Raw genomic sequence first — 13,666 nt, forward strand, 5'->3', positions numbered from 1 at the left:
TGTGTTGCATAAAGTCTCATCCTGACAAGTCTGTGGGTGCGCGAACTGTAATTAGGTTTCTTTTTTTTTTTTTCCTATTTTTGCTCCTTTAACGTGTTTTTATTTCGTCGAGTCAATTATGATTTAGACCTGTATTGGGTTCATCTTTGGTATAATTTTGGAGTTGAGTGTTCAACTCTGCACGTGTTTGTCAAAAGTTTGTAGGCTTTTATTTACACCAAAAAAATATCTTGTTGTTTTTATTATGATAATTCATTTGAAATATTTTGCATTTATCAGTTGAGCCTTATTTTGCAGTGTTTAACTCTGGTGTGTCACTGCTGCAGAAACAAACAAAGCCTTGCCTTAATGATTCTGCCTGCGTCGCAGCAAATGTTTCTGTAAAAATTAGCATTAATAATGCCTTCATAGCAGTGTAAAATATTCAGCTTTACTTGGCAATCAGCTGTGAATTTTGTGCTTAAAAAAATCTGGGTGATCCCCCTTACTGTCCGGCAAGAGAATACAATTTAATGTATTTCGTGAGGAATTGATTCTTTCAGTCTCTTCTATAATCCGTATATTGAGTCCAGAAACTGTGAGAATTGTCTTAATCTTCTTTACATGTTGGTGTTCAAGACGAGTAGTAGTAGTCCTGCAATGTTTTGTAGACAAAGCAAAAACTTTAACCGAACATGATACTAAGTCGTCGTCTTGAACAGATAGAGGTTTTTAACAGGAGAGTCATGTTTGTGCTTATTTGAGAGAATATAAATGTTAATTTTGACACATGTATTTTATCCCAAATACTTTTGGACCTCGGCAGTCATTTTGACCCCATATATGTTACCAAGTCGTAAAATTTTATCCAACAGAAAAAGAAAAAAAAACGGGCAACAACAACAACAAAAAAAAACGGGCAACAACAACAACAAAAACAGCTTTATAAGTTGATTTGCCTTGTTTGTACCATTTTTAATTAAATATGAGTTTTAAAGGACAGTTATTACATTCACATACTTTTACAACATACAGTACAAGTTTTGAACAGACTGCTTTTGCATCTCGTACGTCTCACAGAGTTAACGGTTTGATTCTTGCATAGGCTAAGCAAATATAAGAAGAGCTAATATACAACAAGCTTTTCTATTCTGACTTTTTTTTTTTTTTTTTTTTTTTGCAACAAAGAGAAAAGACATTTTTATCTCAAATTTCAGTTGCATTTGCACGCCTTAAAAATCCAGACACCTTCTGAAAATACCAGCAAAAAATATTCAGCACTGAAGGCAATTAGTTCACTTTAGCACAAACATTCTCCGGCGTCGTCATTTTCCCATGACGGCTGTATTCAAATGCAGAGCCTAAAGGTCGCCCTGCTTCTTAAGTCGCAGATAACTTTCGAGGAAGGAATAAATAAATACTGACATTTGGAGATGATTAAAGAAGAGCCTTGTTCTGTCCTTTCCTCCGGGGGGTTTCGGATTGCAGATAATGATGTCTCTCAGTCCCAGGTGGCGTCCTCCAGTGCCCAGATCGTTACGGCGTGTTCAGAGTTACTCTGACCAGAGTACCGCCAGGGAAACGGGTTCAGTCAGAGTTTTTGTAGTTGGTGAACAGGTTGTAGAGGACTCTGAGGGTGGATTTCAGGTTCAGGTTGACCACATCTGCAGGAAACATAAGCAACAATTGAGGTAATTACTTTTAGGTTGCTCTTTCATGAAGGTTCCTGTTAAGAGTCTGGAGCGCGATAAGCGTCGGACTGCTTTCCTTCGAACAGCCATTTGCAACTTTTTTGGAGCAGCAACGCAGCCTAAAATAGATCCAAGAATTCGCAAATGATTATCGTATGATGCATTACTCCTGGCTGAGGATTTCGGAAGCACAAAGTAGGTTTCTGTTCTTTTTTGGAGGTGTCGCAGTGTGCTACATAAGCCACTAAACTGAATTAATCATTCGAACTGGGTTTGGGTTAACCCAGGGGCCAGTCAGATAACAGCAGCGTTGCTGCACGAAGCCTGCTTTTAGCATCCTAACGTCGGCGTTTCTCTGTTCCGGGTCTCACTTGTTGCCTATAATCAACCTTGCGATGAAAGATAATCACAGCAGCTGGGATGAGCTGAATTAGTGTAAATGTTGGGAACAGAGTTGATAAGTAGTGATTTGTTTGTAGAAAGAGAAAGGACATTTACATTATGGCTGCACAGAGCGAAATGACATCAAAAGATCTTAGAAATAATTATAAGGTTTATACTTATGACTGTAAATCTAAAAATGAAATCTACATGGTAACAGCTGGTCATAGCAAAGTTTTGAGGTGCCATCTTTTATATAAGCAGGGTGAGAAGCTCAGCCGGATATAAATCAAGTGGTTACAGATTAGGCCGAGGTCACCACCTGCTGGACGATCCTGGTAATGACAGCTTCCTGCACACTTATTGACTTCCCTGGTAAAGAAGCATTAAAAACAACAAAAAAAAAACAACCTTAAAGTACATGAATCTTTTAATTCAGTGAAACCTTTTCCACATTTATCCAGTAGGTAATACAAAACGTTGACCCTTTAAGAAAAATAAGTGAAGTGAAAAATAAGAGTCCAAGATGCCATAAAATTTTGATCAAATTGCAGAAATAGGCCCACAGCATCACTGATTCTCCACCATACTTAAAAGTTGTGTTTTTCAATATAAACCAGGTTTCCATCAGAACAGGCATAGTTTATACTACTCCAGCAAGAAAGTTATTTTTAGTTAAACTCATGTAATTTGTATTAATTGGCATTAAAATTGTGTCTTGTTTTATTTTTTTAAGGTGAATTTAGTCTTGATCTGCAGTAATATTAAGGCGGTGAAATGGTGGAATACCTTCTGGTCTTGCTTTTGGTTTCTTCAGGCCTCCGTCCTGCATCAGCTCAAAGGCAAATGCCACATTGTGAACCTAAGTGGGAGCAAAGCTGGCAATTAATATTTCTCATCTAAAAAAAAACATGCATATCTAATTTCTACTTTTCTATAAGTGAGACAACCTTCTGCTCAAAGCTTTCAGGGGTGAGAAAAAAGTTGTAGAGAGGGACAAAATAGTCTTCCAGCAGCCCCATCAGCAAAATCAGGTACACTCCATCAGCAAACTAAGGAAATACAAACATCTTATAAATATGTATAATGGACACATTAAACATAACACATCGTGAAGGGATTTGCTTTAAAAATGTCATCCAGTCAAAAGAATAACAGAAAGAAATCAGTTACACTGTAATATATATATATATATATATATATATATTTTTTTTAAATATAGACAATATATAAATAACATGACTTAATTGGATAGGATGTGATTTTAAAAATATATCCATAAGATACCTGAGATTCCAGCTCAGTGACCTCCAAGTTCAGCTTGTTCAGGTGTTTGTTCACGAAGGTGATGAGGGACTGAAGGGAGAATCCCAAAACCGTTCAGCAATTTTACAACACATTCTTTAATAAAAAATAAAAACATAGCTTTAGAAACAACATCTAATGTTCAGCTGAGATCTTATTACCGTTTTTACAACATTGAGCTTGTCGGGCGCATGATCCAACAACGTGTCAAACGCATCCCGCTCTGCTGGAAAGGAAAACGACTTGAAGGAGGTACAAACACCGACTGGTGATGACTCAAAGGTTTTATCTTTATCTGATTAAAGATGTTAAATCTGTGACTGAAGCAGCATGTGTTCACTTCTAGTTTGACATTTAAGAAGAACCAAAACAAAATGAATTCAAATTGTTACCAAGATAATCTAGTTACTTAAGCTTTTTACACAACGTTTTGGGTTTCCTTAACTTACCAAATCGCCCCAGCATCATTCTGCAACAAAAAAAGCAAATGAGAGAAATTACATAATTTGTTTGTTCCTCAGCTGCAGGCAACAAGCACTTCCAAAAAGGCTCATAAACGTGTCTTGGTAGCTCTTACTCTGTGGTGCTGGTCAGTTCTTTAGCCACGACAGCAGTCTGCAGGATTCCTTCTCTCTTCTTCATGAACACAAATAAAAGTTGTGACTTCAGAGAGCAACTGATGTTGCTGACAAAGAAAATATCAACCACAGTTTTAATTTCAGGAACATCATTTCTGCTTCTAATGTCAACGCCCTGGCCACACTATTCCATATAGTTAGAGTACGAAGATATTTCTGGAACTGGCTCTCCAGGTTCACCTTTCTGGACATTTGATACTGTCGCATACGTAATTCTTTTTTTTTTTTTTACATGTTAAAAAAAATTCTGCACCAGAAATTATGCAAATATCACAGCAGCAATGACCCATTATTGATGTCACTTCATCTCATTTAATGCAGATCTGTCAACTCATCTCATGCCTAACGCCCGAAGAGAGCCGAGCAGAATAACCACTTGGGGGCGCTCAACGAGTATTAACAGCATCGTTAAGATTTTCATTCTTACAGTGAGAAATGTACAAGTCTACACCTTCCTCCCAGTAAACAAGCCATAAGGTACGTGACGCACAATTTAAAAGCAAATGCATCTCAATAAACAGAATAAAGCTAAAAGTTTAATTTTAATTCATTGTACTTCAAGTCATTCACCGTATTTCTGTTTATTTTAGTAATTACAGCTAATAAAAACTCACAATTCATACATAATATTTCATACAGAAATGTCACCACAATCATCGAGAAGAGTCGACAACCGTCAGTCGCAGCAATAGACAGTTAAATGGAGAAAGACATGAAGGTATTAGCAGCTTAGCTTAGCTTGAGTCTATTTAAGACGTGCATTTTTTCTGAACTGAAATACTGAAGACAAACTGAAAGAAAGCATTTAAATCAATCGTTTTACTACTCAAATGTATTCACATTCCAGCCTTCAGTGCTTTCAGTGATCCTGCAAGCCGACTGGACCCTTACCTTTACCACCACCACCTGCACAGTCACGTGTTCAGGGAGTCTGATGGGAGCCTGGAAGTGCATAGCGAGGGCAACCAGCAGGTAAACGATAGCCACCAGGTTCTTTGAATGAATCGCTGCAGAGACGACAATGAAACAGAAAATCATGTTAATGTTGGCATGAGTTTGATTGGGTAGAGCTGTGCAATGTCAGAGAAAATGTGCCAAATTCTGCAATAACAATATGGGTTGGGAGACAAACACTCAGGTGTAGAGCGTTGACGTCTTCCCTCTTCAGCTTCACTATTTAACATCTCTCACTGAAAAACTTGCATCCGGCAACAACTGTCTGTATGGGCAACCAAACAGCTTTGTTGCATGGCAACACCGTGTTTTAACAACCAAACATCTTGTTTTGGTCATCTGCTCAGTTTCCTGTCATAATAGCAAATTTTGCTGGACGATAACTTGTCGCAATAATCAGAACTTATTGCGATAAACGATAACATTGTTTTGATAGCATTTCTAAGTAATATAATTGTAATGGCATAAAAATGCAAGAACTCATACCGTTGAGGCCATCGCGTATTCTTGTTTTCTCAAACACCTCCACACTCTCTTGGGAAAGACTATGATGATGCATGAAAGGGAGTATGAAAGTGCATGCAGAAGCAAGAATACATTACAGCTTCAATGGCCTCTCATCGTGACTGATCTCACAACTGGAAGGATAGTCAGACATTCGTGAAAAATAAAATGCTTTCTCAGAAAGACTGAAGCCGTTACAGACGATGAAATGGTGGGCAACGGGTGAGCAGGCATCATAATATACGTTATGGATCACTAATGGGATGTTACTCGAGTTCATCCGGGATGTGTGTGTGAAGTCAGACAAGTGAATACGTTTGGCAGTAAAGCACATCTATCTAGGAAGTTCTTTGTGATATTGGGATTGCCCAACTGTGTTCAGAAGGAAATGCTCGTCATTTTAAAAATGAAGACGCTCAGCTGTGGTTAACCAAATTATGCCACAGTAATCACTAAATCAAATAATCGCATCGTAAATTAAAACAAATTTATAGTTTTTCTCTTTCTACCAAAAGTTGGATAGTAAAAGTCTTCAGACTGGAGTTTTGGTCTCAACTAAACCTTTTATTGACGGATAATTTTGTTTCCAGAGACTTCATCACTCATTTTATTACTCGTTTCTGTTGTTTTGTTGATTTATTTGGATATTTAAAATGTCTTCCAGTTCCAGTGCTAAATGTTAATTAGAATTTAAAGTTTATTGATCTTTGAGAACATGTTCTTGCATTGTTGTGCCATTATCATCATTGTGTTACTGGAAAATTGTCTCAAAACAACAATATTACCGTTTATCGCGATAACATCTGGGAAGATTAATCGTCTAGAAACTTTAGTTATTATGACAGGACTAAGTGTCACACATTAAAATTGTACGTATACGTTTTGTGCGTTTACTTCAAGAAGTCAGGGACTGAAAAGGGTGTCAAACTCACAGTCCACACTCCACTCCAGCGTCCAGCCGTGAGGCCTCAGGGTGTTGTTGACGGCCTCCAGAACCGTCTGAAGCTTCTGCTTCTGTCCAATCTCCGACTGGGTGACCTCCGCTACGTTCAGCTTCCGACCCGACAGTTTCTCTGTCACCGACGGACAAAGGAAGAGGTTTAGGAGTCCAAGCTCATCTGTGTCGTTTCAAATATTACTACACATAAAAAGTAGCCAGCAGATGAACAAATGCAACAAAGGACTGACTGCAAAAGGTGCAAGAATGATGGAGTTTGAAACGGGGCAAAAATCCCACATAGCTATCCAAAAGATGTCTTGGTAGCAGCTGAAGAACATTTGGCTTTAAATGTGAACATACTTCCTGTTTTGTGTTCATCATTAAGAAACGCACCGAGTTCTTTTCGTGCTTAATGTTCACTAAAATAGACAGCTAGCCACAAGCCATTTGTTTACGTGTAAATAGCTGGGTGTTATGCTATATATAAGCCAACTCTTTGGACTAGAGCAGAGGTTCTCAAACTGTGGGGCACGCCGTGCCATTGCACGGGGGGCGCAGGAAGCCGTCTGGATGAATGATAAAAAATAAAAAAAATTAAAAAAAAAATATGAACACTGTATGCGCTGGGTTTTTACCTTAGAATGGCCAACTCTGTTATTCCTATGTCAATTTGATACAGTAGGAGCTTCCACACTTCCCATATCTGTGTCTTCTGTCACTTTTATTAGCGGTTAAAACCGTTTTATCCGTTGTTAACATGTCGTAACCCGTTTTTCCAAGCCCCCTTTAAACGCAACATGAGCGCTACGACTCTCGCGCTGGGTTTACACCTGTGCGGCAGTGAAGGAGGCCTGCTGCTGTACAGCGCTACAAGTATGTTAGAAAATGTTTGGAAACCACTGGACTAGAGTGACATGCCATACAAAGCCACCTGCTGGCCAACTTGTGTAAGTACACTTTTGAAAACCAACATGGACAACCAGCCAGTCAGAAATGCTGAGCAACTTTTTGAATCTAGACTCTTTTGGCTTAAAAATAAGTTTTATAGCTTTGACTGAATATATGCAAGTCAATTATTTTTAAAACAAATATTTAAAAATCTATCTCCACGAATGCAAATGTAAAAAAAAAACTGTTTAGTGCTTTAAAGGGGAAAAAAAAATTCTTCATGCTAAAATAATAAAATACTCTGCAGGAAAAAAAAGAGGATAAACATTAGTTACTAATATCTGATTTTCTTCTGAAACCTTTATTTTCATAATTATAGAAAAGACAAATACGGGGATGCTGTTAAACATGCTGGTGCTTTACATCCTAAAACAAATCACATTTTTCACAGCAGACAACCGAATAGAGCTGCTAATGCATTAACTGAATGAGCAGAACATTTATCTGAACTTCAGGTTTCCAATTTTCCCAACTAAATGGTTTCCAGAAATGCAATCCTGGGGCAAATCGTGCTGTTGTTTCAGGAGCCAGGACTTGTTAGTGCCCACCTGGCAAACAGAACAGTAAGAAATGAACCTACTTTACATTTTTAGAACAGAAATGAAAACCAGCATGACTGAAACAAGCCTTAATGCCGTCTACCAAAGAATAAAACCTCAGATGAGGTTTTATTTATTGTTGCAACTGTTAAACATGTGACCATTTCCTACCGAACAGCTTCTGCAGCACTTGTCCGTCGTAGCAGTCCTCCTCCAGGTCTTTCACTATGATCCTCTCCTCCTCCAGCTCGCTGTTGATCCAGTCGATCAGCACCTGCGTGATCCCGTTCGCACGATTGGTGTATTTATGTTTTGCTCTGAACATATTCAGCTTTTGTTTCACTTCACAAAATCCCATTCGGTCTCATTTACCTTCACGAGATCTTTAAATTTAGGGTTTTCCCTTGACGTGGGGTCCAGCATGATCCTTTCAGCATTTTCTTCTGCGAGGAAAAGCAATGTCAAAACTATAATCATGAAACATGAATTTAATAAAGTGTCGCTTATAACAACTTTTTATTCAAATAAGAAATATTTTTTCTTTTCTCGCTGGTGAGATCAATAGTTTATAAATATGATGACAGGTTTTCCTTCAAAAATAATTTCACAGCCATCAATAAGACAAGCTTTTCCTCCGAGATGCATCAGAGATGATTTCACAGTTTACGGAGTTCAAGGGCATCCGCACTCCACCCACTTTCACTTCCTCCTTCTCCGCTGTGAAACAGTTTCAGCAGAGTCGTTTTCTTGACCTCTGAGGCCTGAATACCCTCTGACACACTGCCTTGAGAAATCAGTCTGAAGAACTGGAAGCAGTAAACGTCCAACCGTAACCCATCGCTAAATTTAACACAACCGGACGCAAGTGTGAGGTGCTTTTCAGGTCCAAATGGTTCGTTTACAGCGTTCGTACCCAGCAGAGTGTCCTCCGGATGGATTTCTGTTGCTGAGGGAAGCAGCGGTGCGTTGATGGCGTTCTTGCCCTCCTCATGGAGATCGCTCACTGGTGAGACGGAAACAACGGGGAAAAATCAGGTCGATTTTTAAAGCAAGCATGCTTTAGAAATTAGCAAGAGAAATTAAAAATGTAATTTAAGGTGAGAAGAAACTGAAATCATGAAGAGTACAGAACAAAAACGCAACAACGTAGAAATAGAAATGGAATCAAATATTGAACTTCTTTATTTAATAAAATATACAGTCACATTGAATGTTTTCTGCAATATAAACAATTACAAATAAGAAAAAATAACTTCTACTCTCTCCTTTGAACATGTAAATATACTTTACGACTATTCTTCTTTTGTTTTGTTTGTATACAACTCTTTATTATTTTATTACATCAAGTTCGATGAAGTCAAACCAAAATACGGTTTATGAAAATGAAGTTTAGAGTCCGAGCCGGTGTTGTGACGCAGCGGCTTAGAGAAAAGCGTGTTAACGTCTTAAAATGGTCCAGTCAAAGTTCAGATCAGAGTCCAAATGGGAATCTGTGGCAGGATTTGGAAGTTGCTTTTTGCAGATGCTCTTTATTCAGTGCGACTGAAAATCAAACCGATTTTAGTTTCGAAATGTGCAAAGCTGGAGATTTACCCCTAAAAACTTGTAGCTGTAATTGCTTTGACATAAAAGACAGTTCTGCAGCTGACTGACTGGGGGGGGGGGGAACATTAAGCTTTCTGCTTATAACATAACAAAATATTTAAAAAAAGAAGAAAAAAAAAGTTCCATAGCTAATAGTTTGTCACAATCAAACAGCTGAGTACTGGGGTTCAGCCTGCAGGTTGATTTACTTTCAGCTGAGGTTTGCTGCACTACACACACACATCCAGAGGATTTAATTAACACACAGTGTTTGCATTTAGAGAGGATTGGCGAGAAAAAAGGAGCACATTCTAAATTACACCAGAACTCACACGTTGGCTATTTCAGCTCTTCTTGCACACTAATGAGCTAACCACATAGTATGTAGATCCTCTTCATGTGGCTACTGTGATTAAGCATAAAACTCAAGCCCAATCATGTACTGTAAACGACTGCTCTGATTGGCTAAGGTACTGTCATTTTAAGCCTGTAACTTGCTAACAACCCAACATCGTCCCACTTCCCTCCACTCGCTGTCAAGTAGAGCCAACAAAATTATCTTAAAGAAAAAAAGAATAAACTTGTGGAGTAGATATTCACTGTAGGGGATCATTATGACAGTGTAAGACGGAGGAATTGCAAAGTATTCACTTTGTACAAAGTACAATGGTACCGACTTACTGGTGCTTCACCAATTGTGTGAAATACAAATTAAATATTCAAACTTTTGCTTCAAGTATCACAAGTCGAGTCAAGTTTAATTGCGTCGCACATTTCAGCAACGAGGCGTTTCAAAGCGCTTTACATCACGAAAACGTAATGCAGAAACTGATTATGAAGCAGCAGTAAACTTTAGATCTTGTGACAAGTCATCATTGAAAAGCTCCAAATGCATTTGATCGCTGATCAAAAATATTGATCAATCAATGTTCCCGTTATTAAGAATCAAAGGCAACTCTAAGTGAGTAGGTTTTTAGTCACCGATTTAAAAGGAACTCATCGGGGTTTCAGCAGTTTTACAGTTTTTTTGGAAGTTTGTACCAGATTAATGGAGCATAAAAACTGAATGTTGCTTCTCCACAGATGATAGAAAATAAATGGTCTTAAAGAAATTAATGGAGATGCACTTATTGACCCCTGTTTGTTTGCTTGTTGGCACTAATAGCACATTGGCCAATCACACAAATTGAAGTACTGCAGACACTGCTGATCTACTGGGACCTTCACACTGCTGGGTTATAGAAAATGGTTGGGAAGAGAGAGCATATTAATGTCAGAGGAGAATGGGCAGAGATGATGTTAGGCAATAGGGACTCAAAGAAATCGTTCACTACAGCCAAGGCACACAGGATACCACCTGGAGGAGGCATGTACAGCAGCAGACATCTACACTGGGAGCCAACTCCTGCCACCCAAGAACAGCAAACTGAACAAAGGATCGTCAAAGACTCACCAAACTGAGACAATGGTAGATAGTAGTGAAACACTGATTGGTAGATGTTTTTACACCTAATAGTTTCAGCTGCCAAACCCTTTGAAAAACCTGTTCACCCCTTTCGCCTGTGGTGGCGCTACACCACTGCAGGAAACATGTACTCATCTGATGGCTACTTCCAGCAGGACAATGCTCCGTCACAAATCTCAAATCAGCTCAAGCAGGTCTCTTGAACATGACGATGGATTCCTTGCGGCCTCTGCGGTCACCAGATCTCAATCCAATAAAGGACCTGTGTGATGCGTTGGAACCAGTGAAGCAGTGATGTGTTTCACAATATGTGATGGGGCTCCTAAGATTAAAAAAAAAATAAAGAGAGAGATCTACGACTGGGAGTACCTAACAAAGTGGCCAGTGAGTGTACAAGTTCAATGAACCGAATAGAGTATACTGTGTCTGGTGAAATTTGCACGCTCTTCCTGATGTGGATCTCCAAGCTCATTAGTTTTGCATCACATTTACATCCTTGCTGTTGAGCACTTGGCAAATGTTTATTCTGGTTTCGGCTCCGAGCTTCATTCCAAAAGTTTCTCATATTTCTTACTTCCTTTTTCAGAACAGATTGCTTGACATTTACTGTCCAATCTATCAACAACAACAAGAAGAAAACCTTCTCTGTAACCTTGGATTTGTTCGGTAGTGGAAGCAGCGTAATGACTTCAAAATCTCTTCATGGAAAAACAAACTCTTGACACTTGTGAATCCATCTTTAAGCAGAATATATTTCTGCTGGCACGTTTGGACGCGGACTGCGGCGATACTCCAGGAGATTTAAGGGCTTTCTTGCTCCTAATGGCCATAATGCTTTTTATCCTCCCGCTTTTCAATTTGCACAACCTGCAACAGGCTAAAGCGCAATCAATGCTTCCAAATCTATCGTTTCATCCAAGTCCTGGATTATTCCTAGAGCCTGGAAGGGCAGAGGAGGAGGAGACGGATGTCAAAGGGAACAAACCGGAGTGTGTTTATAGCACAGCTAGAACAGTAATACGACCTCAAAGCGGTGAGTCATGAGAAGATAAACAGAATTAGCCGGAGAAGAAGAGGGTTCCCCAAAGATTTACTATCTGCTTCAGCCCTCTCATCGAGCCTTTAATCGTACTATAGATCAGCAGTTAGCTTAGTAATTACACATCAGATTCACTGAAATTCCTCATAATTGCTACTTCCTGCCTGCGTGTCCATCTCACTGCATAACTGCTGTTTTGAACCGTGTGGGGTGCATCTGAATGATCGTAATGTTTAAAGAAGAAAAAAAAAAAAACAACTCATTTACTCAAGTAGTGCGCTGCTGATTCCTCTTAACAGCTGACATTTAACCAAAGCTGCACTGACGGCTCCCGCTTCCCCATTTTCACTTCCAAGTTCCTAATAGTCCAGCAATAAAAAAAAAATCAGATTACCTTGCTTCTTCCTTTTAGTCCCACACAGCAGCCCAGCCATGTCCCCTTTCCCCCCAAAAGAAACACACACTCCGGATCCTCCTTGGAGCCGGCGAGCAAGCGAAGGAACCAGTCACAGTATGAGAACGGTATTAAATATTGAGAGTATTTGTGTGCAGTGTGTGTGTGTGTGTGAGAGTAAGTTGCATTCGGTGCAACTGAGCAGAGGCAGGGGCGTTATCACGTATTTATTTCTGTCACAGCTCTCCACCCCACCTCTGCGGCGCAGCTACCAGACAGGTTCATCAGAGGAGGGGGTGTGTGCGTGCGCGTGTATGTGTGTGAGATAGGAAGGGGACACACACCACGCCGGAGGCAATTAGGTCAGAGCGCACAGGTCGGCTCTGGGATGTGGAGACTTGGTGCACTTTGAGGAACCATCACAGGTAAATGTGAAAAACTGATGTCACTGCAGCCAGAACAACAAGTGGCTCTGCATAGGGGCGCCGCGCAGGAGGGGGCGCCAAAACGATGGGAGAAAATTCTATTTCTAGAGGCATTTTCTGCATTCAGCAGCTGTTTGTGCTTTGAAAACGCAACATAACGCGTCTACGTACTTGAATCACAAATTCAGACCTGAGAGTGGGGTGTTCTCACGCTCACAATACGGGTTCTATCAGTGAATAATGACTTATATTTAATACTCTTGCTGCAAATTTCACGGGCTTGTTACAACGAGCAAATCGACTGCATGAGAATAGTGCCGTGAATATCTTTTGCTGCATCGTATAACCAGCTGGGCTGTGACCGTGTTCCTGTTAACCCACTTGTTCTAATTTAATACACACAAAGCTCGCAGCCATGAGCATTAATCTTCTGAACCACCAGAAGCCAAGAAAGGAGCTTCCATCTACACGGACGACTGGGTTAAATGACAGCGATTTATCAAAACCACTGCAGGGAGGTTCCCTTTGCATTAGAGACGGTCTGCTTATAATCTGTGTGCATCATAAACAACGGCGTTAAGCAGATTGAAATCGACCTCCTCCGGTTGGGAAAGAGCCGCTTGACTGAGGCGCACAGGGGAGGATATAAATAAGGCCGTAGTACAGAGACGACAGACAGACGGCTGCTTAAATATAGCGCCGGTTATTTACATCCAGTCAGGAATCGGTGAGTAACAGCAGAAAGGAGAGGATGGTGTCTGAGTGGGTTGTGCATTTCAGACCCCACAGCTGGAATTCATTTAGCTCCCCCCCCCCCCCCCCCCTCCTTCGTCGTTGAGGGGTTTTTTTTTTTTTTTTTTTTTTTTTTTTTTTTTTTTTT

The 13,666-nt window shown here is 39.8% G+C and overlaps 1 protein-coding gene across 2 annotated transcripts; it reads right to left on the reverse strand.

Moving 5' to 3' along the window:
- Positions 1-927: 927 nt before the first annotated feature.
- Positions 928-12,550, reverse strand: LOC106942246 (beta-parvin-like). Of its 2 annotated transcripts, none has more exons than XM_015025480.1 (13): positions 12,362-12,550; positions 8,793-8,882; positions 8,252-8,322; positions 8,051-8,153; positions 6,385-6,525; positions 4,886-5,001; positions 3,934-3,992; positions 3,806-3,825; positions 3,518-3,579; positions 3,339-3,407; positions 3,002-3,103; positions 2,841-2,913; positions 928-1,643 (listed from the first exon to the last, which is right to left on the reverse strand). In XM_015025480.1, exons 1-13 carry the CDS (start codon positions 12,399-12,401, stop codon positions 1,567-1,569), a joined length of 1,023 nt encoding a protein of 340 aa, XP_014880966.1. In that variant the 5' UTR covers positions 12,402-12,550; the 3' UTR covers positions 928-1,566. The 2 variants fall into 2 exon arrangements, with proteins under 2 accessions (XP_014880966.1, XP_014880965.1); XM_015025479.1 differs by having other exon boundaries at positions 3,518-3,582.
- Positions 12,551-13,666: the final 1,116 nt, after the last annotated feature.

The sequence above is a fragment of the Poecilia latipinna genome, unplaced genomic scaffold (assembly GCF_001443285.1).
Source record: "Poecilia latipinna isolate Pla-1442-1.1 unplaced genomic scaffold, P_latipinna-1.0 Scaffold4142, whole genome shotgun sequence".
In the NCBI taxonomy this organism is placed as follows: Eukaryota; Metazoa; Chordata; class Actinopteri; order Cyprinodontiformes; family Poeciliidae; genus Poecilia; species Poecilia latipinna.

Coding starts and splice junctions, on each gene's coding strand:
- LOC106942246 (XM_015025479.1), bottom strand. CDS start 12,401: ATGGCTGGGCTGCTGTGTGGGACTAAAAGGAAGAAGCAAG. Junction 3,583..3,805: donor AATGATGCTGGGGCGATTTG/GTAAGTTAAGGA, acceptor TTTCCTTTCCAG/CAGAGCGGGATGCGTTTGAC. Junction 3,104..3,338: donor TCACTGAGCTGGAATCTCAG/GTATCTTATGGA, acceptor GTATTTCCTTAG/TTTGCTGATGGAGTGTACCT.